Genomic DNA, 27320 nt, shown 5'->3' with positions numbered 1-27320 from the left:
AAGACCCAGTTAAGCTGTTTCCAAAAGCACCCCAGGGTCTCCACCCCACCTCCCTGGAGCCCTGCCCCATCAGAGGGGCGTGGTCCCGCCAATTGTATTGTGGGTGAGGCCAGAATCCTCTGCTTCACTCCCTCTCAGCCCCCTCCTCTGCCTGTTCTCCCCCCCCCCCCCCCCGGGGTCCCTGGAGGGGAGACTTTCACGGGTGGGCAGGGCCTCAGCCCAAGGGTGTGGTCTTACTGCATAGGGGCGGGGCTTCTTGTAGGAGGCGGGGCCTCACAGTCCAGGGGTGGGGCTTGAACCCCACGCTGCTGGCACATAGGCCTTGGTTTCAAAAATTAAACCAGCCCCCCCACCCCCCCAATCCCGTGGTTGGGCCGCTGCTCGATGGGCTGGTCCAAACTCTCCCCTGGCTCCGCCCCCGGCTCCGCCCTCGGCTCAGATGAAGAATTCCTCCTTGCGCTTGTGGCCGTCCCCGCCGTTGAGAAACGCCTCCCGCGCCTCCCCGTGCTCGTCCAGCCCGCTGGCCTCGTGCGTCAGGTACGAACCTGCGGGGGGGGGAGTGAGGGGCTGCCCCTGTGCCGTGGCCCCTGCCTCCCCACCCCCGGGCCCCTTCCCCACGGGCCCACCCATCTGCTGCTCTGCCCCGCCCCTGCTGCCCCATCCCCTCCCTCCCCCCTGCTGCTCTGCCCCGCCCCCTGCTGCCCCATCCCCTCCCCTGCCTGCCCCCTGCTGCTCTGCCCCCTGTGCCGTGGCCCCTGCCTCCCCACCCCCGGGCCCCTTCCCCATGGGCCCACCCATCTGCTGCTCTGCCCCGCCCCCTGCTGCCCCATCCCCTCCCCTGCCTCCTCCCCGCTGCCCCGCCCCCTGTGCCGTGGCCCCTCCCTCCCCACCCCTGGGCCCCTTCCCCAGCGGCCCCACCCATCTGCTGCTCTGCCCCGCCCCCTGCTGCCCCACCCCCTGTGGCCCCATCCCCTCCCCTGCCTCCCCCCCGCTGCCCTGCCCCCCCGCTGCCCCGCCCCCTGTGCCATGGCCCCTCCCTCCTCACCCCCGAGGCCCCTTCCCCAGCAGCCCCACCCATCTGCTGCTCTGCCCCGCCCCCTGCTGCCCCATCCCCTCCCCTGCCTCCCCCCCGCTGCCCTGCCCCCCCGCTGCCCCGCCCCCTGTGCCATGGCCCCTCCCTCCTCACCCCCGAGGCCCCTTCCCCAGCAGCCCCACCCATCTGCTGCTCTGCCCCGCCCCCTGCTGCCCCATCCCCTCCCCTGCCTCCTCCCCGCTGCCCCGCCCCCTGTGCCGTGGCCCCTCCCTCCCCAGCCCCGGGCCCCTTCCCCACGGGCCCACCCATCTGCTGCTCTGCCTCTTCCCCTGCTGCCCCACCCCCTGTGGCCCCATCCCCTCCCCTGCCTCCCCCCCGCTGCCCTGCCCCCCCGCTGCCCCGCCCCCTGTGCCGTGGCCCCTCCCTCCTCACCCCCGAGGCCCCTTCCCCAGCAGCCCCACCCATCTGCTGCTCTGCCCCGCCCCCTGCTGCCCCATCCCCTCCCCTGCCTCCTCCCCGCTGGCCTGCCCCCCCCGCTGCCCCGCCCCCTGTGCCGTGGCCCCTCCCTCCTCACCCCCGAGCCCCTTCCCCAGCGGCCCCACCCATCTGCTGCTCTGCCCCGCCCCCTGCTGCCCATCCCCTCCCTCCCCCCGCTGCTCTGCCCCTCCCCTGCTGTCCCGCCCCCTGTGCCGTGGCCCCTCCCTCCCCACCCCCGAGGCCCCTTCCCCAGCGGCCCCACCCATCTGCTGCTCTGCCCCACCCCCTGCTGCCCCATCCTCTCCCTCCCCCCCGCTGCTCTGCCCCTCCCCTGCTGTCCCGCCCCCTGTGCCGTGGCCCCTCCCTCCCCACCCCCGGGCCCCTTCCCCAGCGGCCCCACCCATCTGCTGCTCTGCCCCGCCCCCTGCTGCCCCATCCCCTCCCCTGCCTCCTCCCCGCTGCCCTGCCCCCCCGCTGCCCGGCCCCCTGTGCCATGGCCCCTCCCTCCCCACCCCCGGGCCCCTTCCCCAGCGGCCCCACCCATCTGCTGCTCTGCCCCGCCCCCTGCTGCCCCATCCCCTCCCCTGCCTCCTCCCCGCTGCCCTGCCCCCCCCGCTGCCCCGCCCCCTGTGCCGTGGCCCCTCCCTCCCCACCCCCGGGCCCCTTCCCCAGCGGCCCCACCCATCTGCTGCTCTGCCCCTCCCCCTGCTGCCCCACCCCCTGTGGCCGTGGCCCCTCCCTCCCTCCCTCCCTCCTCACCCCCGAGCCCCTTCCCCAGTGGCCCCACCCATCTGCTGCTCTGCCCCGCCCCCTGTGGCCCCATCCCCTCCCTCCCCCCCGCTGCTCTGCCCCTCCCCTGCTGCCTCGCCCCCTGTGGCCGTGGCCCCTCCCTCCTCACCCCCGAGGCCCCTTCCCCAGTGGCCCCACCCATCTGCTGCTCTGCCCCGCCCCCTGCGGCCCCACCCCCTGCAGCCCTGGCCCCTTCCTCCCCTCCCGCTGTCCTGCCCCTCCTCTGGCTCTGGCCCCAACCCCACACTGCCTCATCCCCTGCCCTCCCCCCACTGCCTCTGTCCCCTCCCCCTTCATCCTCCCCCAGCTCCTCTCGCCCTGTCCCCTGCTCCCCACTGCCCCACACCACACCCCATCCCCCGCTGTGCACCCCCTCCCCGCTCACCTTTCTGCCGGATGGAGCACCACACCATGCCAATCAGGACGCAGATGATGCTGAAGACCAGCAGGGCAAGGATGCCGCCCACAATGGCGTAGGGCACCGAGGTCTGGGCCTCCACAATGGCCCCGGGGTCTAGGGGCGGAAAGGAGGGGTCAGGGGGGTTGGGCCCAGGTGGACACCGAGTGGCCACGTGGGCTGGAGCTCCAAGCTCCCCCCCCCCCCCCCCGCAGGAGGCTGCGTCTCGGGAGTGAGGGGCACCAGGGGGGGACGGGAGAGGGGGCTGCGGGGCGGGAGACAGGGGCACCAGGGTGGGACGGGGCTGCAGGGTGGGACTGAGGGGCACCAGGGTGGATAGGGGCTGCGGATTGGCAGTGAGGGTCAGGGGACAGGGGGCTGCGGGTCAGGAGTGAGGGGCGCGGGGGGGGGACGACGGGGCTGCGGATTGGGAGTGAGGGGTGCCGAGGGGACGGGGCTGTGGGTCAGCAGTAAGGGTCCCCGGGGGACAGGGGGATGCGGGTCGGCAGTGAGGGGCGCCGAGGGAACAGGGGGCTGCGGGTCGGCAGTGAGGGGCGCTGGGGGGGACGGGGCTGCGGGTCAGCAGTGAGGGTCCCCGGGGGAAAGAGGGCTGCGGGTCGGCAGTGAGGGGTGCCGAGGGGACGGGGCTGCGGGTCAGGAGTGAGGGTCCCCAGGGGGACAGGGGACTGCGGGTCGGCAGTGAGGGGCGCCGAGGGGACAGGGGGCTGCGGGTCGGCAGTGAGGGGCGCCGAGGGGACAGGGGGCTGCGGGTCGGCAGTGAGGGGCGCTGGGGGGGACGGAGCTGCGAGTCAGCAGTGAGGGTCCCCGGGGGACAGGGGGCTGCGGGTTGGCAGTGAGGGGTGCCGAGGGGACGGAGCTGCGGGTCAGGAGTGAGGGTCCCCAGGGGGACAGGGGGCTGCGGGTCGGCAGTGAGGGGCGCAAGGGGGACAGGGGACTGTGGGTCGGCAGTGAGGGTCCCTGGGGGGACGGGGCTGCGGGTCGGGAGTGAGGGTCCCCAGGGGGACAGGGGGCTGCGGGTCGGCAGTGAGGGGCGCCGAGGGGACAGGGGGCTGCGGGTCGGCAGTGAGGGGCGCAGGGGGGACAGGGGACTGCGGGTCGGCAGTGAGGGGCGCTGGGGGGGACAGGGGGCTGCGGGTCGGCAGTGAGGGTCCCCGGGGCACAGGGGGCTGCGGGTTGGCAGTGAGGGTCCCTGGGGGGACGGGGCTGCGGGTCGAGAGTGAGGGTACCCAGGGGCACAGGGGGCTGCGGGTCGGCAGTCAGGGTCCCCGGGGCACAGGGGGCTGCGGGTCGGCAGTGAGGGGCGCTGGGGGGGACAGGGGGCTGCGGGTCGAGAGTGAGGGTACCCAGGGGGACAGGGGGCTGCGGGTCGGCAGTGAGGGGCGCCGAGGGGACAGGGGGCTGCGGGTCGGCAGTGAGGGGCGCAGGGGGGACAGGGGACTGCGGGTCGGCAGTGAGGGGCGCTGGGGGGGACAGGGGGCTGCGGGTCGGCAGTGAGGGTCCCCGGGGCACAGGGGGCTGCGGGTTGGCAGTGAGGGTCCCTGGGGGGATGGGGCTGCGGGTCGAGAGTGAGGGTCCCCAGGGGGACAGGGGACTGCGGGTCGGCAGTGAGGGGCGCCGAGGGGACAGGGGGCTGCGGGTCGGCAGTGAGGGGCGCTGGGGGGGACAGGGGGCTGCGGGTCGGCAGTGAGGGTCCCCGGGGCACAGGGGGCTGCGGGTTGGCAGTGAGGGTCCCTGGGGGGATGGGGCTGCGGGTCGAGAGTGAGGGTACCCAGGGGGACAGGGGACTGCAGGTCGGCAGTGAGGGGCGCTGGGGGGGACAGGGGGCTGCGGGTCGGCAGTGAGGGTCCCCGGGGCACAGGGGGCTGCGGGTTGGCAGTGAGGGTCCCTGGGGGGATGGGGCTGCGGGTCGAGAGTGAGGGTCCCCAGGGGGACAGGGGACTGCGGGTCGGCAGTGAGGGGCGCCGAGGGGACAGGGGGCTGCGGGTCGGCAGTGAGGGGCGCCGAGGGGACAGGGGGCTGCGGGTCGGCAGTGAGGGGCGCTGGGGGGGACAGGGGGCTGCGGGTCGGCAGTGAGGGTCCCCGGGGCACAGGGGGCTGCGGGTCGGCAGTGAGGGTCCCCGGGGCACAGGGGGCTGCGGGTTGGCAGTGAGGGTCCCTGGGGGGATGGGGCTGCGGGTCGAGAGTGAGGGTACCCAGGGGGACAGGGGACTGCAGGTCGGCAGTGAGGGGCGCTGGGGGGGACAGGGGGCTGCGGGTCGGCAGTGAGGGTCCCCGGGGCACAGGGGGCTGCGGGTTGGCAGTGAGGGTCCCTGGGGGGACGGGGCTGCGGGTCGAGAGTGAGGGTCCCCAGGGGGACAGGGGGCTGCGGGTCGGCAGTGAGGGGCGCTGGGGGGGACAGGGGGCTGCGGGTCGGCAGTGAGGGGCGCCGAGGGGACAGGGGGCTGCGGGTCGGCAGTGAGGGTCCCTGGGGGGACGGGGCTGCGGGTCGAGAGTGAGGGTACCCAGGGGGACAGGGGGCTGCGCGTCGGCAGTGAGGGGCGCAGGGGGGACAGGGGACTGCGGGTCGGCAGTGAGGGGCGCAGGGGGGACAGGGGGCTGCGGGTCGGCAGTGAGGGTCCCCGGGGCACAGGGGGCTGCGGGTCGGCAGTGAGGGTCCCCGGGGCACAGGGGGCTGCGGGTTGGCAGTGAGGGTCCCTGGGGGGACGGGGCTGCGGGTCGAGAGTGAGGGTCCCCAGGGGGACAGGGGGCTGCGGGTCGGCAGTGAGGGGCGCTGGGGGGGACAGGGGGCTGCGGGTCGGCAGTGAGGGGCGCCGAGGGGACAGGGGGCTGCGGGTCGGCAGTGAGGGTCCCTGGGGGGACGGGGCTGCGGGTCGAGAGTGAGGGTACCCAGGGGGACAGGGGACTGCGGGTCGGCAGTGAGGGTCCCTGGGGGGACGGGGCTGCGGGTCGAGAGTGAGGGTACCCAGGGGGACAGGGGACTGCAGGTCGGCAGTCAGGGTCCCCGGGGGTGCAGCCATCAAGGCTAATTTGCTAGTTTGCATCATGTGTTTTCTTCACTGGTTTGGTTGATTCTATGGTTATTTTCTTGGGGGTTTGTTGACACCGAATTCTCGTCAGCATGGTTGCTGTGAAACGAGGCCCCGACAGGCGTCTCCTGTCAGATTCGCTCCAGCGACTCAGTCTAAGTGTTTGTAACCTTCAGCCCTGAGAAACGGCCTCCACTTCCCGTTGTCTTTGGGGAACTGAGACCTGCCCGTGTTTCCCGTGCGCTTGGAGAGCCGGTAGCCGCAGGCCGCACCGCAAAGCACGGATGTCACGGGTTAGGCCAAGTACCGGTTTCGGGGACGAGCCACTCCATAGTAACGTGTCTGAATACGTGTCAGCCCCAGAAGAAGTGACCCCGAAGATGTCGCTGGGACTGGCAGGCCGGGCACTGGTCTGAATATTCAGGGCCCGGCCGGGACCCACTAATGCCATGGCAAGGGCTCGCTCTGCGTAGCTTCTGCTACCCTGTTAGCTCAGCTCTGGCCCTACAGCTTAGCCACTCGACCCCCGAACCGGCTCGCTGCCACCGGGCAGCCTGGCCCCTCGAGTTCACCGGGCGCGCCAGTGCCGAGGCAGGTCGGGTCTCCAGGGAGGGGGCGAGTTTGCTCATTTGAGACTAGAGCTGTTACCACCAGGGACCGTGGTGGACGTCTGTGTAATTGTGTTTTCTACCTTGGATTCTCCGTCCGTTCGTTCAAATAAAGAGCCTGAAAAGTTGGTATTGGTCTCGGTAGACGTGCCCTGGCCACACCCCAGAGAAAACTCTGTTCTCTACCCCTGGAGCCTGAACTGGGACAAGAACCTAAATATCTTCTGCTCAGATCACTGGCGAAGCGTCATGAACTAGCCCCGTACATTCAGGTCAACGGGGCTGCGGATTGGGAGTGAGGGGCACTGGGGGGCAGGGAGCTGCGGGTCGGGAGGGAGGGGTGCCGGCGGTGCCACGGGCTGCGGGTCGGGAGGGAGGGAGGGGCGCCGGGGCTCCTTACCGTACACCACCAGCACATACTGGTCGGAGGCGCGCCCGTGTTTGTTGGCCGCGTGGCAGGCGTAGGTGCCGTTGTCGCCCGGGCTCAGCACCGGCAGCGTCAGCTCCGCGCCCTCGATCTGCGCCCGCTCAGGCAGCGAGTCGTTCGCCCGGCTCCACGTGATCTCAGTGGGGCTGCGGGGACACACACCGGGGAGGGGGGTGAGCGGGGCCAGGCCTTGGGATCTGTCCCCTGGCACCAGTGGGCAGGGCCGACCCAACACCAGGGTGATGGGCAGCAGCACGGCTCACAGGGTGACACCCCAGTCCCCGGCACTGAGACACGCAGCCCCCCATGTCCCGGGCACATCCGGCACTGTGAGCTGGAGGCTTGGGGTGACGCTGTACGAAATATGGGGGTGTCATGGAGTGTGGGGGAGTCAGGGCCCCGCACCCCCTCGTCCTGCAATTCCCCGGGGCTCTGAGCCAGCCTGAGCCCTGCTGCCCTGGTCTTCGGCTGGGGCCCAGGCCCTGACCTTGGTGCTGTGAGCTTCGCCCCAGCAGTGCCCCAGCCAGGGACCCTGGCGCTGCGAGCTTCCCCCCAGCAGTGCCCCAGCCAGGGACCCTGGCGCTGCAAGCTTCCCCCCAGCAGTGCCCCAGCCAGGGACCCTGGCGCTGCGAGCTTCCCCCCAGCAGTGCCCCAGCACACAGCCCATGGCCCCCACTCACAGCGGGTTGCCGTTGACAACGCAGGTGAGGAGCAGGGTGTCACCCTCACGCAGCACAGCCTGGCTGGGCTGGATCCGCGCCGTGGGCGAGTCTGCGGGGACAAGACGAGGGCGGCTGCACAGGGAGCCCAGCAGCCGCACAACCCGACAACCCAGCAACCCCACAACATGACAACCCAACCCCCTGCACACCCTAAAAACAGCCCAGCTCACGCTAGTCACACCACACCACACACCCAGTGCGCCCCCCAGCACGACACCACAACACAACAACCCCACAACCCAGCAACCCCACAACACGAGAACCCAACCCCCCGCACAACCTAAAAACAGCCCAGCTCACCCTGGTCACGCTCCACCACACACCCAGTGCGCCCCCCAGCACAACACCACAACACAACCCCCTGCACACCCTAAAAACAGCCCAGCCCACGCTAGTCACACCCCACCACACACCCAGTGCGCCCCCCAGCACGACACAGCAACCCCACAACACAAGAACCCAACCCTCTGCACACCCTAAAAACAGCCCAGCCCACGCTGGTCACACCCCACCACACACCCAGTGCGCCCCCCCAGCACGACACAACAACCCCACAACCCAGCAACCCCACAACACGAGAACCCAACCCCCTGCACAAGCTAAAAACAGCCCAGCTCACCCTGGTCACACTCCACCACACACCCAGTGTGCCCCCCAGCACGACACCACAACACAACAACCGCACAACATGACAACTCAACCCCCCGCACAAGCTAAAAACAGCCCAGCTCACCCTCGTCACACTCCACCACACACCCAGTGCGCCCCCCAGCACGACACCACAACACAACCACCTCACAACATGACAACCCAACCCCCTGCACACCCTAAGAACAGCCCAGCTCACGCTGGTCACACACTCAGTACGCCCCCCAGCACGACACCACAACACAACAACCCCACAACATGACAACTCAACCCCCCACACAAGCTAAAAACAGCCAAGCTCACCCCAGCCGCACAACCCCACCACACACCCAGTGCTCCCCCCAGCACGACACCACAACACAACAACCCAGCAACACTACAACCCGACAATCCAGCAACCCCACAACACGACAACCCAACTCCCTGCACACCCAAAAACAGCCCAGCTCACCCCAGCCGCACAACCCCACCACACACCCAGTGTGCCCCCCAGCACGACACCACTACACAGCAACCCCACAACACGACAACCCAACCCCCTGCACACCCTAAAAACAGCCCAGCTCACCCTGGCCACACAACCCCACCACACACCCAGTGCGCCCTCCAGCGCGACACCACAACACAACAACCCCACAACCCAGGAACACAATGCTGCCATGTCCTTCCAGCAACCCGACACCACCACAACCTGACAACAACACAACCTGAGAACCCAATACCACAACCCAACCACATGATGCCCCCTATGTCCCCACAGCAATCCAACAACACAACCTAACACCACACCCCCATACCCGCACCAGCAACCCATCAACACTGCAACCCTGTGACCCCCAGCATCACAACCCAACACCACTGCAACACGACGCTCCCCCCAAAACAACACAGCTCACCCCAGCACACACCCAGTGCGCCCCCCTAGCACAACAGCACAACACAACTCGCCACCTCCGCCAACAGCCCCCGCACTCCCTCAGCAACATGACAGCCTGTGACCCCCACACACACAACCTCCTGCCCCCCGCAACACCCAACACACACAGGACAACACAACACAACCCCAGCCTCTCACAACTCGGCCCCAGCCCCAGCAGGACATGCCATCCAGCCCCCCCGTGCCCTCACAACCCCCCTCATCCCAGCCCCCTGCACACTCACAACCCAAAGCAGCCCATGGCCACACGCCGCCCCCAACCCACCACCACAGCCCAGCCCAACCCCACACGCGACTGAGACATGAGGAATACGCCCCCCCAGGGCAGCCCCATCCACAGGCACTTCCTGCCCCCCAGCCCTAAACCCTGCCCCGCATCCCTCCCTTTCCCCCCTCACCCCACCCTGCCCCAACCCCCCATTCCCCTTACCCCTACCCCATCTGCTCCCTGTCCCCCCTTCCCTCTTTGCCCCCCACCCGGCCCCCCATGTCTCCCCCCGCACTTACACTGCACGTCTAGCACGTACTGCGTCTGCTTCCGCTGCCCGCGCAGGGCGGGGTGCGTGGCCTCGCACGTCACGATGGTGCCGTGGTCCCGGCGCTCGACCCGCAGCCTCACCGATGTGCTGACCTGGAAAACCTTCCCCAGCTGCTCCCGGCTGCTGAGCCCTGCCATGGCACGGCCGGGGGTGAGCGACTCGCAGTGACCCCGGCCGGCCCCCCGCCCTGCCCCATCCCTGACCCCTGAGCCAGCCTCCTCATCCAGAGGGGACATGCCCCCTGCCCCATTCCCCGCCCCCCAGAGGGGACAGGCCCCCTGCCCCATTCCCCGCCCCCCAGAGTCAACCACCTCCCCGCTCCCAGAGGGGACAGGCCCCCTGCCCCATTCCCCGCCCCCCTGAGTCAACCACCTCCCCGCTCCCAGAGGGGACAGGCCCCCTGCCCCATTCCCCGCCCCCCTGAGTCAACCACCTCCCCGCTCCCAGAGGGGACAGGCCCCCTGCCCCATTCCCCGCCCCCCAGAGGGGACAGGCCCCCTGCCCCATTCCCTGCCCCCCTGAGTCAACCACCTCCCCGCCCCCCAGAGGGGACAGGCCTCCTGCCCCATTCCCCGCCCCCCTGAGTCAACCACCTCCCCGCTCCCAGAGGGGACAGGCCCCCTGCCCCATTCCCCGCCCCCCAGAGGGGACAGGCCCCCTGCCCCATTCCCTGCCCCCCTGAGTCAACCACCTCCCCGCCCCCCAGAGGGGACAGGCCCCCTGCCCCATTCCCCGCCCCCCTGAGTCAACCACCTCCCCGCTCCCAGAGGGGACAGGCCCCCTGCCCCATTGCCTGCACCCCAGAGGGGACAGGCCCCCTGCCCATTCCCCGCCCCCCTGAGTCAACCACCTCCCCGCTCCCAGAGAGGACAGGCCCCCTGCCCCATTCCCCGCCCCCCTGAGTCAACCACCTCCCCGCTCCCAGAGGGGACAGGCCCCCTGCCCCATTCCCTGGCCCCCTGAGTCAACCACCTCCCCGCCCCCCAGAGGGGACAGGCCCCCTGCCCCATTGCCTGCCCCCCAGAGGGGACAGGCCCCCAGCCCCATTGCCCGCCCCCCTGAGTCAACCACCTCCCCGCCCCCCAGAGGGGACAGGCCTCCTGCCCCATTCCCTGCCCCCCTGAGTCAACCGCCCCCCTACCCCATTCCCCAGCCCCCCAGCCGGCCCATGCCCCCTAGGGGGAGTAGGCCCCTTACCCCGCCTCACCTCGCAGCTCCCGCCGGTCCCGGTACCAGCGCAGGGTGGCCGCGGGGCGCGACCGGGGCACGACGCACGTCAGCTCAACCTCCCCGCCCTCCACCGCCTGCTCCTTCACCTCCACCGTCGGGTTCTCGGGGGCCACTGCAGAGACACAGGGGGCAGGGCAGGGGGGTCACTGGGGCTGGCCCTCGTCCCATCCCAGAATCCCCTGGGGCAGCCACCCCACATCTCTTCCAGAATCCCCCAGGGCAGCCACTCACCCATCCCTTCCCAGAATACCCCGGGGCAGCCACCCCACATCTCTTTCCAGAATCCCCCCGTCCCTTCCCAGAATCCCCTGGGGCAACCATCCCCTCGTCCCTTCCCAGAATCCCCCGGGGCAGCCACCCACCCGTCCCTTCCCAGAATACCCCGGGGCAGCCACCCCACATCTCTTCCAGAATCCCCCCCCCCGTCCCTTCCCAGAATCCCCTGGAGCAGCCACCCCCTCCCGCCCCCGGGGACCCCGCGCACCCAGCACGGTGAGCGAGGCGATCTGGTGGTGCGTGTCGTCGGTGTAGAGCTGGCAGAAGTAGCCGCCCTCGTCCTCCAGCCGGACGTCGGAGAGCAGGATCCGCACCTGCCTCTGGGTGAACTCCACCAGCTGGAACCGCTCATCCTTCAGCGCTGGGGAGACAGGGACGGGCTCAGCGGCTGCCCCCCCCCACCCAGCGGCCCCTCACCCCATGTGCCCACCCCCCTGCCCGGCAGCCCCTCACCCTGTGTGCCCACTCACCCCGTGTGACCACCCCCCGCCTGGCGACCCCTTACCCCACGTGCACAAACCCCCCCACCTGGCAGCCCCTCACCCTGCGTGCCTGACCCCCCACCCGGCGGCCCCTCACCACGCGTGCACGAACCCCCCCGCCCGGCAGCCCCTCAGCACGCGTGCACAGACCCCCCGCCCGGCAGCCCCTCACCACGCGTGCCGTTGAAGAAGAGCGTCTGCCGGGCCGGGTTCTGGATCACCACGATGGAGCCATCATATCGGTGCAGCCGGCAGTTGATCTCGGCCACGCCACCCTCCACCACTGTCATGTTCTCCGTCTGCACCTCCTGCGCCAGGGCTGGGCGGGTGAGAGCAGGGGTCAGGGAGAGACCGGAGGGCTGTCAAGCTGCCACGCAGACCCCCCCACGGACCCCTGTAGCACCGAGGGCGCTCATCAAACCTCCCAGCGACAACGACCTCGACGCATTGGAGAATTGGGCTCAAAGCAGCTCCCTGAGGACACGTGCCAAACCCAGCCCAGGTCAGGGAAACGGAGATGATTGTCCGGTGCAGGCTCTGAGAGACCCCAGACAAACCCCTGCCTGGCTGGTCCAGGGTGCCCCGGTCCCGCCTGGCGTCTGGCCCGACGCAGCGATGACCGTACGGGGTGTGTGGGGAGGAACAGATGGACATGGGCCCTCTGCGCTACTGAGCCTCCCCTGGAGCCAGCGCTGCGCCAACCGTAGCTGGTGAAGGGCCCGGGAGGGACATGCTGCTGGCAGCACCGGGGGAACCAATCCTGGGGCTGGCTGGGGGGGTGGGACCTCCTGCTTTGCAATGACCCCAACCCCCAGGGAGACGATCCCCCTCATTGCCCCCACCCAGACCCACCAGATCTCCACCCCCCGAGATTTGGTGGTGATTTGTTACATGGGGCATGGAGTAGGGGCGTGGCTTGTTGGAACGGGGCGTGTTCTATGCAGATAAGGTGGGGCTAAAACATCCTTGGTCCCCACTAGCCCACAAGAGCCCAGGGCCAGTTCATGCTGCTATTGCCGCCGCTTTCCCATCCCACCAAATGGCGACTGTCTCGTGACCTTTGACCTCTGCCGTGAGGCCACTTCCTGTCTTTGGCTTAACCCAGGGGTCAGCAACCTGTGGCGCCCGGGCCGAAGGCGGCACGCGAGCTGGTTCTCAGCGGCACTCACACTGCCCGGGTCCTGGGCACCGCTCCGGCGCCTCTGCAGGTTAATTTACTTTTAAACGAAGCTTCTTAAACATCTGAAAACCCTTATTTACTTCCATCCACCAACAGTTTAGTTCTGTATTACAGACGCCTAGGAAGAGCCCTTCGAAAACCGTCAACATGCAGGACCGGCCCGGGAAACCTTCAATCAGAGTGAGCACACGCAGGCTCGGCCCAGCGCGGGGAACGGTGCCGACCCCGGCTTAACCCGCCCCCAGTGTGTAGCCAGGACGCCACGGCCCCTGTCACTTCCTGCTTCACTGCCACCCGCGGCTGCGTCCTATGCGGTGTAAATTACACCATCACCTAGCAACAACCTGGCTGCCTCCTGGCAACGCGGACAGACATGGCTGCCTCCTGGCAACGCGGACAGACATGGCATCCCCCTGGCAACGCGGACAGACATGGCATCCCCCTGGCAACGCGGACAGACATGGCCGCCGCCTGGCAACGCGGACAGACAAGGCCGCCCACTGGCAACGCGGACAGACATGGCCGCCGCCCGGCAACGCGGACAGACATGGCCGCCGCTTGGCAACACGGACAGACAAGGCCCTCCCCCGGCAACGCGGACAGACATGGCCGCCCCCCGGCAACGCGGACAGACAAGGCCACCCCCCGGCAACGCGGACAGACAAGGCCGCCCCTCGGCAACGCGGACAGACAAGGCCGCCCCCTGGCAACGCGGACAGACAAGGCCGCCCCCTGGCAACGCGGACAGACATGGCCGCCGCTTGGCAACGCAGACAGACAAGGCCGCCCCCCGGCAACGCGGACAGACATGGCCGCCCTCTCCTGTACAACACAGATGAAAACCGGTCGCTCTAGGGACACTCAGTGGGGTTTGGTTGCTGGCTCCCAGTACCAACAGAAAGGGGATGGGCTGATGGGACCCAGACTGACAGGTGCCAGGGCCAATGGGGAGAGGCCAGCACTCCATTTCAGCCTGATTGATAGGGCAGGCAGGCCAATCAGGGAGTCAGGAGTCCCGGGGGGGTACCGTCCTCTGTGTGAGCTGGGGTAGCCTGGCCCAGAGGGGCAGAGCTAAGGGGACAGCAGGAGCTGGAGGTAGAGTGGGGCTGGAGCTGGGTGTGGGGTCCCCGTGGGGCTGGGGCTGGGTGGGGGGTCCCCGTGCCACGGACCGGGGTGATGGGTTTTCCTGCCCCATTTTCTCCTGAGTTTTTAATCAGTTGCTGTTTAATCAACTGTATTTGCTGGAGCTCTGTGCAGGGATCAGTGGGCCAGGGAAGCGCCCGGAGCAGAGACGCCCCCGGATCCCGGGCCTAGGCTGGTCGGGCTTACGAGGACTCTGCCCCACAGGAAAGGGAAACCCCCGAGGTCAGGCAGGCCTCGGGGTGCAGGGAGTGGGAGCGATCCTTTCACTAGCCCATTTCACCAAGTCGTGTATGAGCCAGGAAAGTTCCCCACCATAGCAGGACTCCCCACCTGCACCAAGAAGAGGGGGCTGCAGGTCAGGAGTGAGGGGCGCCAGCGGGCTGGGGCCTGCAGGTCGGTATTGAGGGGCACGAGTTGAGAGGGGGGCTGCGGGTCGGTATTGAGGGGCACAAGTCAAATTGGGGGGCTGCGGGTCGGGATTGAGGGGTGCTGCTGGAGTTGGGGAGCTGTGGGTCAGGATTGAGGGGTGCCGCTGGAGTTGGGGAGCTGCGGGTCGGGATTGAGGGGCGCCGGTCAAATTGGGGGGCTGTGGGTCAGGATTGAGGGGTGACGGTTGAGTTGGGGGGGCTGCGGGTCAGGACTGAGGGGCGCCGGTTGAGTTGAGGGGCTGCAGGTGAGGGGTGAGGGGCACCAGCGGGTTGGGGCCTGCAGGTCAGGATTGAGGGGTGCTGGTTGAGTTGGGATTGAGGGACACCGGTTGAGTTGGGGGGTCTGCGGGTCAGGACTGAGGGGTGCTGGTTGAATGGGGGGGCAGGTCAGGGATGAGGGGCGCCAGCGGGTTGGGCCCTGCGGGTGGGGAGTGAGGGGCACTGGTTGAGTTGGGGGGGGCTGCAGGTGGGGAGTGAGGGGCACTGGTTGACTTGGGGGGGCTGCGGGTCGGGAGTGAGGGGTGTCGGTTGACTTGGGAAGGGCTGCAGGCGGGGAGTGAGGGGCACTGGTTGACTTGAGGGGGACTGCGGGTCGGGAGTGAGGGGCACTGGTTGACTTGGGGGGCGCTGAGGGTCAGGAGTGAGGGGCACCAGTTGAATTGGGGGCTGTGGGTCGGGAGTGAGGGGCACCAGTTGAATTGGGGGCTGCAGGTCGGGATTGAGGGGAGCCAGTTGACTTGGGGAGGGCTGCAGGTGGGGAGTGAGGGGCACTGGTTGACTTGGGGGTGCTGCGGGTCGGGAGTGAGGGGCACCAGTTGTATTGGGGGGCTGCGGGTCGGGAGTGAGGGGCACCGGTTGAATTGGGGGGCTGCGGGTCGGGATTGAGGGGCACCGGTTGAATTGGGGGGGCTGCAGGTGGGGAGTGAGGGGCACCGGTTGAGTTGGGGGGTCTGCTGGTCATGCTGCCCCTTTAAGTCCCTTGCTGTTTTGTCGTCTCCTTCTTTGACATCATAATGGGTTGTCATGGGAACGGCTCTGATCAGCTGGTGCAGTCAGCGGGGGATGGGGGGGTCTGGGCGGAGTGGGGGCAAGAGGCCGGGGGAGGGGTGGTGATGGCAGTGGGGGGGATGGGAGAGAACCCCCCCATATAATCTCACCCCATGGACCTAGACCCCCCCACCCAGCAGTGAAGGATTGTGGGTAACCCCCAGGCCCTGTACCCCCATAGCTGGGATCCCCCCAATCCTGCCTGGGAGGTGGCATCGGGATACCAGGGGCAGTTCCCTTCACGCCCTCCAGGGGGCGCTGGGCGGCATCGCCCGCCTCATCCCCACCCCCCATGGCTCCATTCAGCTCCAGCTAATCAGGCGTTGCCATGGCAGCCAGCCACTGCAATTTGCATATTCGAGTCCTTAAATATTTGGCTGAGAGCTGGAGATGGAGGGGCTGGAAATTGGAGGGGGCAGAGAACTGGGGCCTGGGACCCACATGGCCCCTCCCCCCACTGATAATACCCCTCAACCCCGACAGGATGGGGTGACGGAGGCCAAGCTTGGCCTCATCTCTGGCTTTGGGGTACCCAGGGTGGGGACAATTGGAGGGGCCTGGCACAGGGGCTGGCTCATGGGGGGCAGTGGGGTGGGGGTAATTAGAGGGGCCTGGCACAGGGGCTGGCTCGTGGGGGGCAGTGGGGTGGGGGGTAATTGGACGGGCCTGGCACAGGGCCTGGCTCGCCGGGGGGCAGTGGGGTGGAGGTAATTGGAGGGGCCTGGCACAGGGCCTGGCTCGCTGGGGGGCAGTGGGGTAGGGGTAATTGGAGGGGCCTGGCACAGGGATTAGCTCGCTGGGGGGCAGTGAGGTGGAGGTAATTGGAGGGGGGTTGAGATGGGTCTGGCTCGTGGGGGGCAGTGGGGTGGGGGTAATTGGAGGGGGGTTGAGATGGGGCTGGCTCGTGGGGGGCAGTGGAGTGGGGGTAATTGGAGGGGCCTGGCACAGGGATTAGCTCGCTGGGGGGCAGTGGGGTGGAGGTAATTGGAGGGGGGTTGAGATGGGGCTGGCTTGGGGGCAGTGAGGTGGAGGTAATTGGAGGGGGGTTGAGATGGGGCTGGCTCGTGGGGGGCAGTGGGGTGGGGGTAATTGGAGGGGGGTTGAGATGGGGCTGGCTCGTGGGGGGCAGTGGGGTGGAGGTAATTGGAGGGGCCTGGCACAGGGCCTGGCTCGCTGGGGGGCAGTGGGGTAGAAGTAATTGGAAGGGGGTTGAGATGGGTCTGGCTCGTGGGGGGCAGTGGGGTGGGGGTAATTGGAGGGGCCTAGCACAGGGCCTGGCTCGTGGGGGGCAGTGGGGTGGGGGTAATTGGAGGGGCCTGGCACATGGGGTTGGCTTGGTGGGGGGCAGTGGGGTGGGGGTAATTGGAGGGGCCTGGCACAGGGATTAGCTGGCTGGGGGGCAGTGGGGTGGGGGTAAGTGGAGGGGGGTTGAGATGGGGCTGGCTCGTGGGGGGCAGTGGGGTGGAGGTAATTGGAGGGGCCTGGCACAGGGCCTGGCTCGCTGGGGTGCAGTGGGGTAGAGGTAATTGGAGGGGGGTTGAGATGGGGCTGGCTCGTGGGGGGCAGTGGGGTGGGGGTAATTGGAGGGGCCTGGCACAGGGGTTGGCTTGGTGGGGGGCAGTGGGGTGGGGGTAATTGGAGGGGCCTGGCACAGGGATTAGCTCGCTGGGGGACAGTGGGGTGGAGGTAATTGGAGGGGGGTTGAGATGGGGCTGGCTCGTGGGGGGGCAGTGGGGTGGGAGTAATTGGAGGGGGGTTGAGATGGGGCTGGCTCGTGGGGGGCAGTGGGGTGGAGGTAATTGGAGGGGCCTGGCACAGGGCCTGGCTCGCTGGGGGGCAGTGGGGTAGAAGTAATTGGAAGGGGGTTGAGATGGGTCTGGCTCGTGGGGGGCAGTGGGGTGGGGGTAATTGGAGGGGCCTAGCACAGGGCCTGGCTCGTGGGGGGCAGTGGGGTGGGGGTAATTGGAGGGGCCTGGCACATGGGGTTGGCTCGGTGGGGGGCAGTGGGGTGGGGGTAATTGGAGGGGCCTGGCACAGGGATTAGCTGGCTGGGGGGCAGTGGGGTGGGGGTAAGTGGAGGGGGGTTGAGATGGGGCTGGCTCGTGGGGGGCAGTGGGGTGGAGGTAATTGGAGGGGCCTGGCACAGGGCCTGGCTCGCTGGGGTGCAGTGGGGTAGAGGTAATTGGAGGGGGGTTGAGATGGGGCTGGCTCGTGGGGGGCAGTGGGGTGGGGGTAATTGGAGGGGCCTGGCACAGGGGTTGGCTTGGTGGGGGGCAGTGGGGTGGGGGTAATTGGAGGGGCCTGGCACAGGGATTAGCTCGCTGGGGGACAGTGGGGTGAAGGTAATTGGAGGGGGGTTGAGATGGGGCTGGCTTGTGGGGGGCAGTGGGGTGGGGGTAATTGGAGGGGGGTTGAGATGGGGCTGGCTCGTGGGGGGCAGTGAGGTGGGGGTAATTGGAGGGGGGTTGAGATGGGGCTGGCTCGTGGGGGGCAGTGGGGTGGGGGTAACTGGAGGGGCCTGGCACAGGGCCTGGCTCGCTGGGGGGCAGCGGGCCGCAGAAGGCGCCAAGCAGAGAAAGGGGGCACAGGCTGCAGAGGATGAAGGGAACGAGCCGGAGGAGAAAGGAGAGATGCTCGGTCACTGCCCCTCACTCCTGATGCTCAGCCCCCCCAGCTCGGCCAGTGCCCCTCACTCAGGAAGGGGGCACGGCGGGGGGGGGCAGAAAGGGCTGAATGGAGAAATGGTGGCCAGGTCCTTGCTCCCGCTGGTCCCGGCCTGGCTGGGAATGAAGCGAAGGAGGGTGGGGTGGGGGGGCTGCAGCCAGGGGGAGTCACCGTGGGGAGGGGGCAGAGCCCCCAGGCAACCAGCCGGCAAACGGAAACCACCACGGGAGGGGGGGCGGAAGGGCTGGACCCGGAGGAAAGGAGGCGACACACAATGCAGGGAGCCTGGGGTCTCAGCCCCCCAACAAGTGTCTGCTCCCGCCCCACCCCTTGGGGTGCCCCTCACCCTGCCCGCCTGGTCCTGGGCTCTGACCAGAGGGACACAGAGAGCATGGAAACACCAAGGGGTGGGCCCCACGGCCCTGCCCCACACCCTCCGCCCCCACCGACACCCGCACGTCCTGCTGAACAGACCCAGGGCCTGTCCCCTCTGGGGCACTGGCCCCACTCCAGCCCGGGGAGGGGTATATGGGGCCTGGGGCCAAGCCCCCTTCCACCCCACAGGAGGGGACATGGCCCCTGCGAACACTGGCTGTTACTGGGGCGCTGGGAGCCAGGACTCCTGGGTTCTCTCCCAGCTCTGAGAAGGGAGCAGGGGCTAGTGGTTAGAGCGGGGGGGTGGAAGCCAGGACTCCTGGGTTCTCTCCCAGCTCTGGGTGGGGAGTGGGGGCTAGTGGTTAGAGCAGGGGGGCTGGGAGCCAGGACTGCTGGGTTCTCTCCTGGCTCTGGGTGGGGAGTGGGGGCTAGTGGTTAGAGCAGGGGGGCTGGGAGCCAGGACTCCTGGGTTCTCTCGCGGCTCTGGGAGGGCACCGCGGGGCCATAGTTCACTTCCCTTCTCCCCACGGCGGGATCCCCTCAGCCAGCCCCTCCCCCCCGCGCCCCCTGCTGAGGGGGACAGACCAGCACAGCTGGGCCCCCCCAGGCAGCTGTCTCCTCACCATCCCAGCGATGCCAGCCAGGGTTGCCATGGCAACACCCCCATCGCCCGTTGCTAAGCACCAAGACTGTAGGACTCCCTGGTGTGTGGAGGGGGGCGGTTTATTGCTGTGTCAGCTACTTCCCCAGCCCCTCTCCCACCTCCGGCAGGGTCTCCACGGCAACCGCAGCGCAGCCAGCTGTGATTGTCAAGGTCACTCGCGCCACCAAGGTCACCAGTCCCACCCCCGCCAGTGCCCCTCACTCCCAACCCACAGCCCCCCACAGCTCCGCCAGTGCCCCTCACTCCCGACCTGCAGACCCCCCCCCCCCACAGCTCCGCCAGTGCCCCTCACTCCCGACCCGCAGCCCCTGCTAGCCCAGCCCTGGGCTCCCCCTGCCCCAGGTTAACTCCGCGCTGCAGGCCCAGCCCCCCAGGGGACCCAGCACTGGATTCCTGGCATATTTTGGGCCGCGCCCCCCTCAGCCAGTGCCAACAATGGGGCCCATTTTTCTGCCAGCTCGACCCCCTTCCACAGAAGGGAGAGGAACGGCCTGGGCTCCCAGCCCCCCCTTCCCCTGGGTGGGAGAGGCTCAATTCAGCCCTGGTGACCCACGGGGGCAAACCCTCCCGGGGCGAGTGAAACCCCCTGAAGAGCTGCCCCCCATTCACCTCCAGCCACTGCCCAGCACTGCCCCCTGGGTGGGGAAACTGAGGCACATGGCGCTAAGATCATAGAGTGAGGCAATAGCAGGAATAGAACCCAGGAGTCCTGGCTCCCAGCCCCCCCTGCTCTAACCCACCAGCCCCCACTCCCCTCCCAGAGCCAGGGAGAGAACCCAGGAGTCCAGGCTCCCAGCCCCCCTGCTCTAACCCCCCACTCTCCTCCCAGAGCCAGGGAGAGAACCCAGGAGTCCAGGCTCCCAGCCCCCCCTGCTCTAACCCCCCACTCTCCTCCCAGAGCCAGGGAGAGAACCCAGGAGTCCGGGTTCCCAGCCCCCCCTGCTCTAACCCCCCACTCCCCTCCCAGAGCCAGGGAGAGAACCCAGGAGTCCGGGCTCCCAGCCCCCCCCCCCCGCTCTAACCCCCACTCCCCTCCCAGAGCCAGGGAGAGAACCCAGGAATCCGAGCTCCCAGCCCCCCCGTGCTCTAACCCCTCACTCCCCTCCCAGAGCCAGGGAGAGAACCCAGGAGTCCGAGCTCCCAGCCCCCCCGTGCTCTAACCCCTCACTCCCCTCCCAGAGCCAGGGAGAGAACCCAGGAGTCCGAGCTCCCAGCCCCCCCGTGCTCTAACCCCTCACTCCCCTCCCAGAGCCAGGGAGAGAACCCAGGAGTCCGAGCTCCCAGCCCCCCCGTGCTCTAACGCCCCACTCCCCTCCCAGAGCCAGGGAGAGAACCCAGGAGTCCGAGCTCCCAGCCCCCCTGCTCTAACCCCCCACTCCGCTCCCGGAGCCAAGGAGAGAACCCAGGAGTCCGGGCTCCCAGCCCTCCAGCTCTAACCTATTGCCAGGGCCAGTCCAGCTCTGGCAGCAGGTCCAGGCTGCTGGACTCCATCCAGCCCTGGTGCCCCAGCAACCCCTGGGGGGAGGGGAGACAATGACCAGCCACCCCCTATGGACCCATATAGAGGCCTGGGGCCCAGGGGTATCAGCCCCCCCTCCAGGGCAGATTCCTTGGGGGACAGCAGGGGGGACGCTGCTCCCCCATGGGTGTGGCCCTGACCCACACATTCCTGCCAAGCCAGGAGCACCAGCCACTGCCCACGGTGCCGCCAAGCTGGGAACGGACAAGGGGCTTTTGTTCCCCTGCCAGCGAGCTCCCGGCACCCCACCCCCACCCCGGACACCTGGGTCCCTCCGACTGGCTCAGGCTGCTGCGCTCCCCATCAGATCCCTCCGTCCCCAGGACACCTGGGGCCCTAACTCCAGCTCAGACTGCCCCCCGACACACACAGCCATGTAAAATCCCCCCAACTCCACCTCTGCCGGTGCCCCTCAATCCAGACCCACAGCCCCCTGGGGAGTGTGGCCTAGTGGGGCTGAGAGCCAGGACTCCAGGGTTCTCCCCCCGGCTCTGGGAGGGGAGTGGGGGCTGGCGGTTAGAGCAGGGGGGGCTGGGAGCCAGGACTCCTGGGTTCTCCCCCCGGCTCTGGGAGGGGAGTGGGGGCTGGTGGTTAGAGCAAGAGGGGCTGGGAGCCAGGACTCCTGGGTTCTCTCCCCAGCTCTGGGAGGGGAGTGGGGGCTGGCAGTTAGAGCAGGGGGGGCTGGGAGCCAGGACTCCTGGGTTCTCCCCCAGCTCTGGGAAGAGAGTAGGGTCAGGTGGTTAGAGCAAGGGGGGCTGGGAGCCAGGACTCCTGGGTTCTCCCCCCGGCTCTGGGTGGGGAGTGGAGGCTGGTGGTTAGAGCAAGAGGGGCTGGGAGCCAGGACTCCTGGGTTCTCTCCCCAGCTCTGGGAGGGGAGTGGGGGCTGGCAGTTAGAGCAGGGGGGGCTGGGAGCCAGGACTCCTGGGTTCTCCCCCAGCTCTGGGAAGAGAGTAGGGTCAGGTGGTTAGAGCAAGGGGGGCTGGGAGCCAGGACTCCTGGGTTCTCCCCCCGGCTCTGGGAGGAGAGTGGGGGCTGGTGGTTAGAGCAAGAGGGGCTGGGAGCCAGGACTCCTGGGTTCTCTCCCCAGCTCTGGGAGGGGAGTGGGGGCTGGCAGTTAGAGCAGGGGGGGCTGGGAGCCAGGACTCCTGGGTTCTCCCCCAGCTCTGGGAAGAGAGTAGGGTCAGGTGGTTAGAGCAAGGGGGGCTGGGAGCCAGGACTCCTGGGTTCTCCCCCCGGCTCTGGGAGGGGAGTAGGGGCTGGTGGTTTGAGCAAGGGGGGCTGGGAGCCAGGACTCCTGGGTTCTCTCCCCAGCTCTGGGAAGGGAGTAGGGTCAGGTGGTTAGAGCAAGGGGGGCTGAGAATTCAGGGAACGAAGGCTTGGGCTAGTGGGGGGGCCGGTTGCCATGGCGAGGGGATGAGCAGGGCCTGGGGGAGGGGCTAGTGCCCAGGGGAGCTGACGCCATGGGGTGACAATGGCCTTTTCTCCGCTGCCTGGCAGGGATAAGGGCCCGGTGTGTGGGGCACAGAGCCGCCTGTCAGCCCCGCGGCCTGCACGGGCCGTCTCCTCCTGGCACAGCCCCCGGGACACGCCACTGGGGGGAAACTGAGGCACAGACCAGTCCAGAGTCCAGGGGACCCCCAGGAGAGAACCCAGGAGTCCTGGCTCTCAGCTCCACCTGCTCTAAGCAGCCAGCTCAGTGTCATCCCAGGGGTTAGGTGGTTTCACACAGATACAATCTTCCCTTCAAAACAGCCCCCATGCCCCACCCCAGAGGGGCAGCGTTCCAGCACCAGGCGAGGGGTCCCCCTATAACCAGCCCCCCACCCCAGAGGGGCCACATCCCAGCACCAGACAAGGGGTCATCATATAACCAGGCCCCCCACCCCAGACAAGCCGTGTCCCTGTGCTGGCAAAGGGGTCCCCGTATAACCAGCCCCCCCCACCCCAGAGGGGCTATGTCCTGGACCAGGCGAGGGGTCCCCATGGAACCAGCCCCCCACCCCAGAGGAGCCGTGTCCCTGCGCTGGCAGAGGGGTCCCCATATAACCAGCCCCCCCCCACCCCAGAGGGGCCACGTCCCAGTCCCCCGAAGGTGACAAATATGTTAGCAGCTGGTTGTACCTGGCCCCCCGGGCACAGACAGGCCGAGCGAGCGTCTCTTCAGGCCCGTTTCCCAGGGACGCGTCCATCGCCGTGCACTGGCGAGGAGAGGCTGCTGGGGGGAGGCACAGGTGTGGGGCTGGCATGGGAGATAATTGGGACAAGCTGGCCCCCCAGAACCAGCACCCCCCACAGCAAGCACTCCCCCAGAACCAGTGCCCCACTCCCCACAGCAAACCCACCTCACCCCCCCCCCACAGCACTCCCTGGGAGCCCCTCCAGAGCCAGCACTCCACCCCCTGTAGCCGGAACCCCCACCTGCCACAGCACCCACACACACAGCCAGCGCCCCGCCCCATCCCTCAAAACACCCCCTGCTGGGACCCCCCCAGAGCCAACAGCCAGCTCCCCACAGCCAGCGCCCCCTGCCAGGAGCCGCCCCCCATGGGGGCTGGAGGAGGAACTCTGATCTCCGGCACTGGGGCTGGGACACAAAGGGGGGAGGACGACACCCAGGGGGCCCACAGCTAGTCCCAGGGGTCAGCATCAAGACTGGCTGCTTGGACCCCCATCCTTCAGAAACACCTCCCCGGCCCCTGACACCTTGTGGGATCCAAGCGGGGAATCGCAGCACCCCAAACCTGGCCCAGCACCTGTGCTAGGTGCTACCCCCCCTCGCTCACCCCAAATCCAGCCCAGCGCCTGTGCTGGGTGCCAGGAGCCATCCCACTCGCTCACCCCAGACCCAGCCCAGCGCCTGTGCTGGGTGCCAGGAGCCACCTCCCTCGCTCACCCCAAATCCAGCCCAGCGCCTGTGCTGGGTGCCAGGAGCCACCTCCCTCGCTCACCCCAAACCCAGCCCAGCACCTGTGCTGGGTGCCAGGAGCCACCTCCCTCGCTCACCCCAAACCCGGCCCAGCGCCTGTGCTGGGTGCCAGGAGCCATCCCCCTCGCTCACCCCAAACCCGGCCCAGCGCCTGTGCTGGGTGCCAGGAGCCACCTCCCTCGCTCACTCCAAACCCGGCCCAGCACCTGTGCTGGGTGCTACCCCCCCTCGCTCACCCCAAACCCAGCCCAGCGCCTGTGCTGGGTGCCAGGAGCCATCCCCCTCGCTCACTCCAAACCCAGCCCAGCGCCTGTGCTGGGTGCTACCCCCCCTCGCTCACCCCAAACCCGGCCCAGCGCCTGTGCTGGGTGCCAGGAGCCATCCCCCTTGCTCACCCCAAACCCGGCCCAGCGCCTGTGCTGGGTGCCAGGAGCCATCCCCCTCGCTCACCCCAAACCCGGCCCAGCACCTGTGCTGGGTGCTACCCCCCCTCGCTCACCCCAAACCCAGCCCAGCGCCTGTGCTGGGTGCCAGGAGCCATTCCCCTCGCTCACCCCAAACCCAGCCCAGCGCCTGTGCTGGGTGCTACCCCCCCTTGCTCACCCCAAACCCGGCCCAGCGCCTGTGCTGGGTGCTACTCCCCCTCGCTCACCCCAAACCCAGCCCAGTGCCTGTGCTGGGTGGCAGGAGCCACCCCCCTCACTCACCCCAAACCCGGCCCAGCACCTGTGCTGGGTGCCAGGAGCCATCCCCCTCGCTCACCCCAAACCCAGCCCAGCGCCTGTGCTGGGTGCCAGGAGCCATCCCCCTCGCTCACCCCAAACCTGGCCCAGCGCCTGTGCTGGGTGCCAGGAGCCACCCCCCTCACTCACCCCAAACCTAGCCCAGCGCCTGTGCTGGGTGCCAGGAGCCACCCCCCTCACTCACCCCAAACCCGGCCCAGCACCTGTGCTGGGTGCCAGGAGCCACCCCCCTCACTCACCCCAAACCCGGCCCAGCACCTGTGCTGGGTGCCAGGAGCCATCCCCCTCGCTCACCCCAAACCTGGCCCAGTGCCTGTGCTGGATGCTGGGGGCCACCCCCCTCGCTGACCCCAAACCCATGCCTGGCTCAGCACGATAAGTCCCCTCCCCGCTCCCCCATATCACTGTGTTGCAGGCCACCCGCTCCTCGCATCTCCTCCTGCCGCTGGGGGAGGCTGCATCTTTCAAACGCCCTTCTGGCCTGCCAGGATCCCCCCCGCCCCCCGGGATCTGGTATCTTTCAAACCTCCCAAGGGGGTGGGGGGTTCTCCTCTGAGCCCAGCCCCGCACGCTGCAGGGCTGACCCCGGAGCAGCTTTTCCCCCCAAGTTTCCCCTCCCAAAGCGAAATTGGAGGCTTGGAAATTCCCAGCCCCTCGCAAGCAATTTATGGCTTCACATAATCAGTTTCCCCCACACAAGGGCGGGGGGGGGGCAGGGATCAGATCCTCCCCCCCTCCCTCCAGGCTCACTGGGGCTCCTAGCTCCATCTGTCACAGTCCAGGGGAGGGAGGTGTCAGAATGTCTTGGGGGAGCCAGACCCGGACACCTGGGTCCCACTTCCCCCCCGGTTCGCCCAAGGCCTCGCCAGGGGATGGGAAGAAGGCAAAGATGATCCCCGCAATCGCCAGCCCCACCCCCGACTCTCCATCCTGGAGCCGCCCCACAGCTGCAATGGGGCGGGGGCGCAGGAGACAATTTGCCATGCGGGTGGGGGGAGGGATACCTGCTGGGTGCCCCCAGCGCTGGGCCGGTGGCTGCAGGGGGCAGGGCCAGGCCTAGGCCAGAGGGCACCGAAATGCCATCGCGGGCTGGGGAAGCTGAGCCCAGTGGGCCGAGCAGGGGGCCGGGCGGGAGCCAGTGCCCATGGCCAGGGGGGCTGGGCCCTGCCAGGAGACGCGTCTGGTGCCCAGCGCTGGGCCGGGAGAACAAAGGCTGGAAATCTGCAGCCAGCGGGATAGGGGGGGGGCACAGACACGCCATTTTCCTCCCGCTTTTTCTATTCAGAGTCCCCGTTAATCATGTATGAAAATAACCCGAGGCCCAGCGCTTGGGCTCCCCGGCCCCGGCTCCCCGACCCCAGCTCTGGCCCGACCCCCCGACCCGACCTTGGCTCCCTGGCCCGGTCCTGACTCCCCGGCCCCGACTGACCCCAGCTCCCTGACCTGACCTTGGCTCCCCGACCCCGAACCGACCCCACCTTGGCTTCCTGGCCCAGTCCTGGCTCCCCAAACCCGAACCGACCCCCAGCTCCCCGATCCCAGCTGTGGCCCGACCCCAGCGCCCCAACCCGATCCCCTGACCCGACCCTGGCTCCCTGCCCTGGTCCCAGCTCCCCAACCCCAGCTCCTCGATCCCGGCTCCCCGATCCCGGCTCCGGCTCCCCGACCCCGGCACAAATCGCTTGCCAGTTCCTGTGCCCCCGGAGCAGGCCAGGATAAAGGCAGGAACAGAATAGGAGAGAGGAATTGGGGCGAGGGGGGGTTGCAAGGGGACAGATGCGGCAGCTGGTCAGGACCCCCCCTCCCAGCAGCCAGCCGGGCACAAGCAGCTCGGGTGCAGAAATACAAGGGACGGGCAAGGCCGGAGCAGCGGGACAGGGTGACCGAGGTCCCGATTTTACAGGGACAGTCCTGATGTTTGGGGCTTTTTCTTATACAAGCTCCTACTACCCCCCACCCCCCACCCTGATTTTTCACACTTGCTGTCTGGTCAGCCTACAGCAGGGGGAGGGGCTGCACTGAAGTGGGGTGCACAGCATGCAAAAAAGGGGGTGCATGGGGGATAAAAGGGGGTGCATGGGGGATGCAATGCAGAGGGTGCATGGGGGGGTTGGAATGCAGTTGGGGGCACAGGGATGGATCCAGGGGTGCAGGGGGCACTGTCAGGAAGTTGGGGGCTGGGGGTGCTGGCAGGATTGCTATGGGCTCTGCCTGCTGAGCTGGCGAGAAGGGGGCGCTGGGGGGGGGGGGGACACGGGGCTCCGAGCCCAGGCGGGGGGGAGGCTAATCCCACAGACCCGCATTTGAATGGGGGGAGGGCAGAAGATCTAACAAAGCCAGAGGCGGCACCGCTGCAGAATGGCAGGTGCGGGGGGGGGGCATTGTCACCCTCCCCCGCCGCAGCAGCTGCGCGTCCTAGACCCCGCACAACGCAGCGCGGGGGGGGGGGGCATAGAGCCAAGAGCCCCCCGCAAATCCCGCGGCTGCCGGGCCCCCTCGCCCAGCGCTCACGGCTGCAAGGGCCCCCCCGGAGCTGGCTGGGGGGCAGGAGACCCGCGCACCTGGCAGGGTCCGGGGGGGCGGCGCGCCCCACTGCGCAGCCCCACAGCGCCCCACTGCGCAGCCCCCTGCACACCCCGGCCCCCCCGCGCCCCACCGCCCAGCCCCACACACCCCTGGCCCCCCCGCGCCGCCTACCTCGCCCGGCTGCCCAGAGCAGCCCCAGCGCCGCCAGCATCGCCCGGCCCCAGCCCCACCGCGCCGGCCCCATCGCTGCCGCTGCGCCCGGCCCGGCTGCACCTGCACTGGGGCCGCTCCCGCCGGCACGGCTGCTAATGAGATGCTAATGAGATGCGAGGGGCCGGGCCAATGGCGGCCGGGCGGGGCCCCGGGAGCGGCGGCCGCGTGTTTACAAGTCCCACGCGGGAGTGGGGCGGGCGGGGATTTAAAGGGACAGGACACCCCCCCCCGCACCACAGCAACGCGCAGGGATTGGCTGGATTGGGGGGGGCTGTTCTGC

General features: G+C 68.7%; 1 protein-coding gene across 2 annotated transcripts; it reads right to left on the bottom strand.

The window, feature by feature from the left end:
• Positions 1 to 270: 270 nt before the first annotated feature.
• Positions 271 to 27109, bottom strand: CADM4 (cell adhesion molecule 4). Of its 2 annotated transcripts, none has more exons than XM_050930550.1 (9): positions 26999 to 27109; positions 11785 to 11931; positions 11339 to 11491; positions 10832 to 10966; positions 9593 to 9754; positions 7459 to 7549; positions 6752 to 6924; positions 2685 to 2813; positions 271 to 545 (listed from the first exon to the last, which is right to left on the bottom strand). In XM_050930550.1, exons 1-9 carry the CDS (start codon positions 27069 to 27071, stop codon positions 436 to 438), a joined length of 1173 nt encoding a protein of 390 aa, XP_050786507.1. In that variant the 5' UTR covers positions 27072 to 27109; the 3' UTR covers positions 271 to 435. The 2 variants fall into 2 exon arrangements, with proteins under 2 accessions (XP_050786507.1, XP_050786508.1); XM_050930551.1 differs by lacking the exon at positions 26999 to 27109 and adding an exon at positions 25306 to 25326.
• Between the last annotated feature and the right edge of the window lie 211 nt (positions 27110 to 27320).

The sequence above is a fragment of the Gopherus flavomarginatus genome, chromosome 20 (assembly GCF_025201925.1).
Source record: "Gopherus flavomarginatus isolate rGopFla2 chromosome 20, rGopFla2.mat.asm, whole genome shotgun sequence".
NCBI lineage: Eukaryota > Metazoa > Chordata > Testudines > Testudinidae > Gopherus > Gopherus flavomarginatus.
The sequence above is the reverse complement of the archived record's forward strand: the minus strand, read 5'-3'. Positions and strand labels throughout refer to the sequence as shown.

What these genes read in the sequence shown, in the direction of transcription:
- CADM4 (XM_050930550.1), bottom strand. Translation starts at nt 27,071, where the DNA reads ATGGGGCCGGCGCGGTGGGGCTGGGGCCGGGCGATGCTGGCGGCGCTG. An exon ending in GTTGTCAACGGCAACCCGCT is followed by an intron (nt 6,925 to 7,458) that starts GTGAGTGGGGGC and finishes GTGTCCCCGCAG; the next exon opens with CCCCACTGAGATCACGTGGA. An exon ending in GTATGTGCTGGTGGTGTACG is followed by an intron (nt 2,814 to 6,751) that starts GTAAGGAGCCCC and finishes TTCCGCCCCTAG; the next exon opens with ACCCCGGGGCCATTGTGGAG.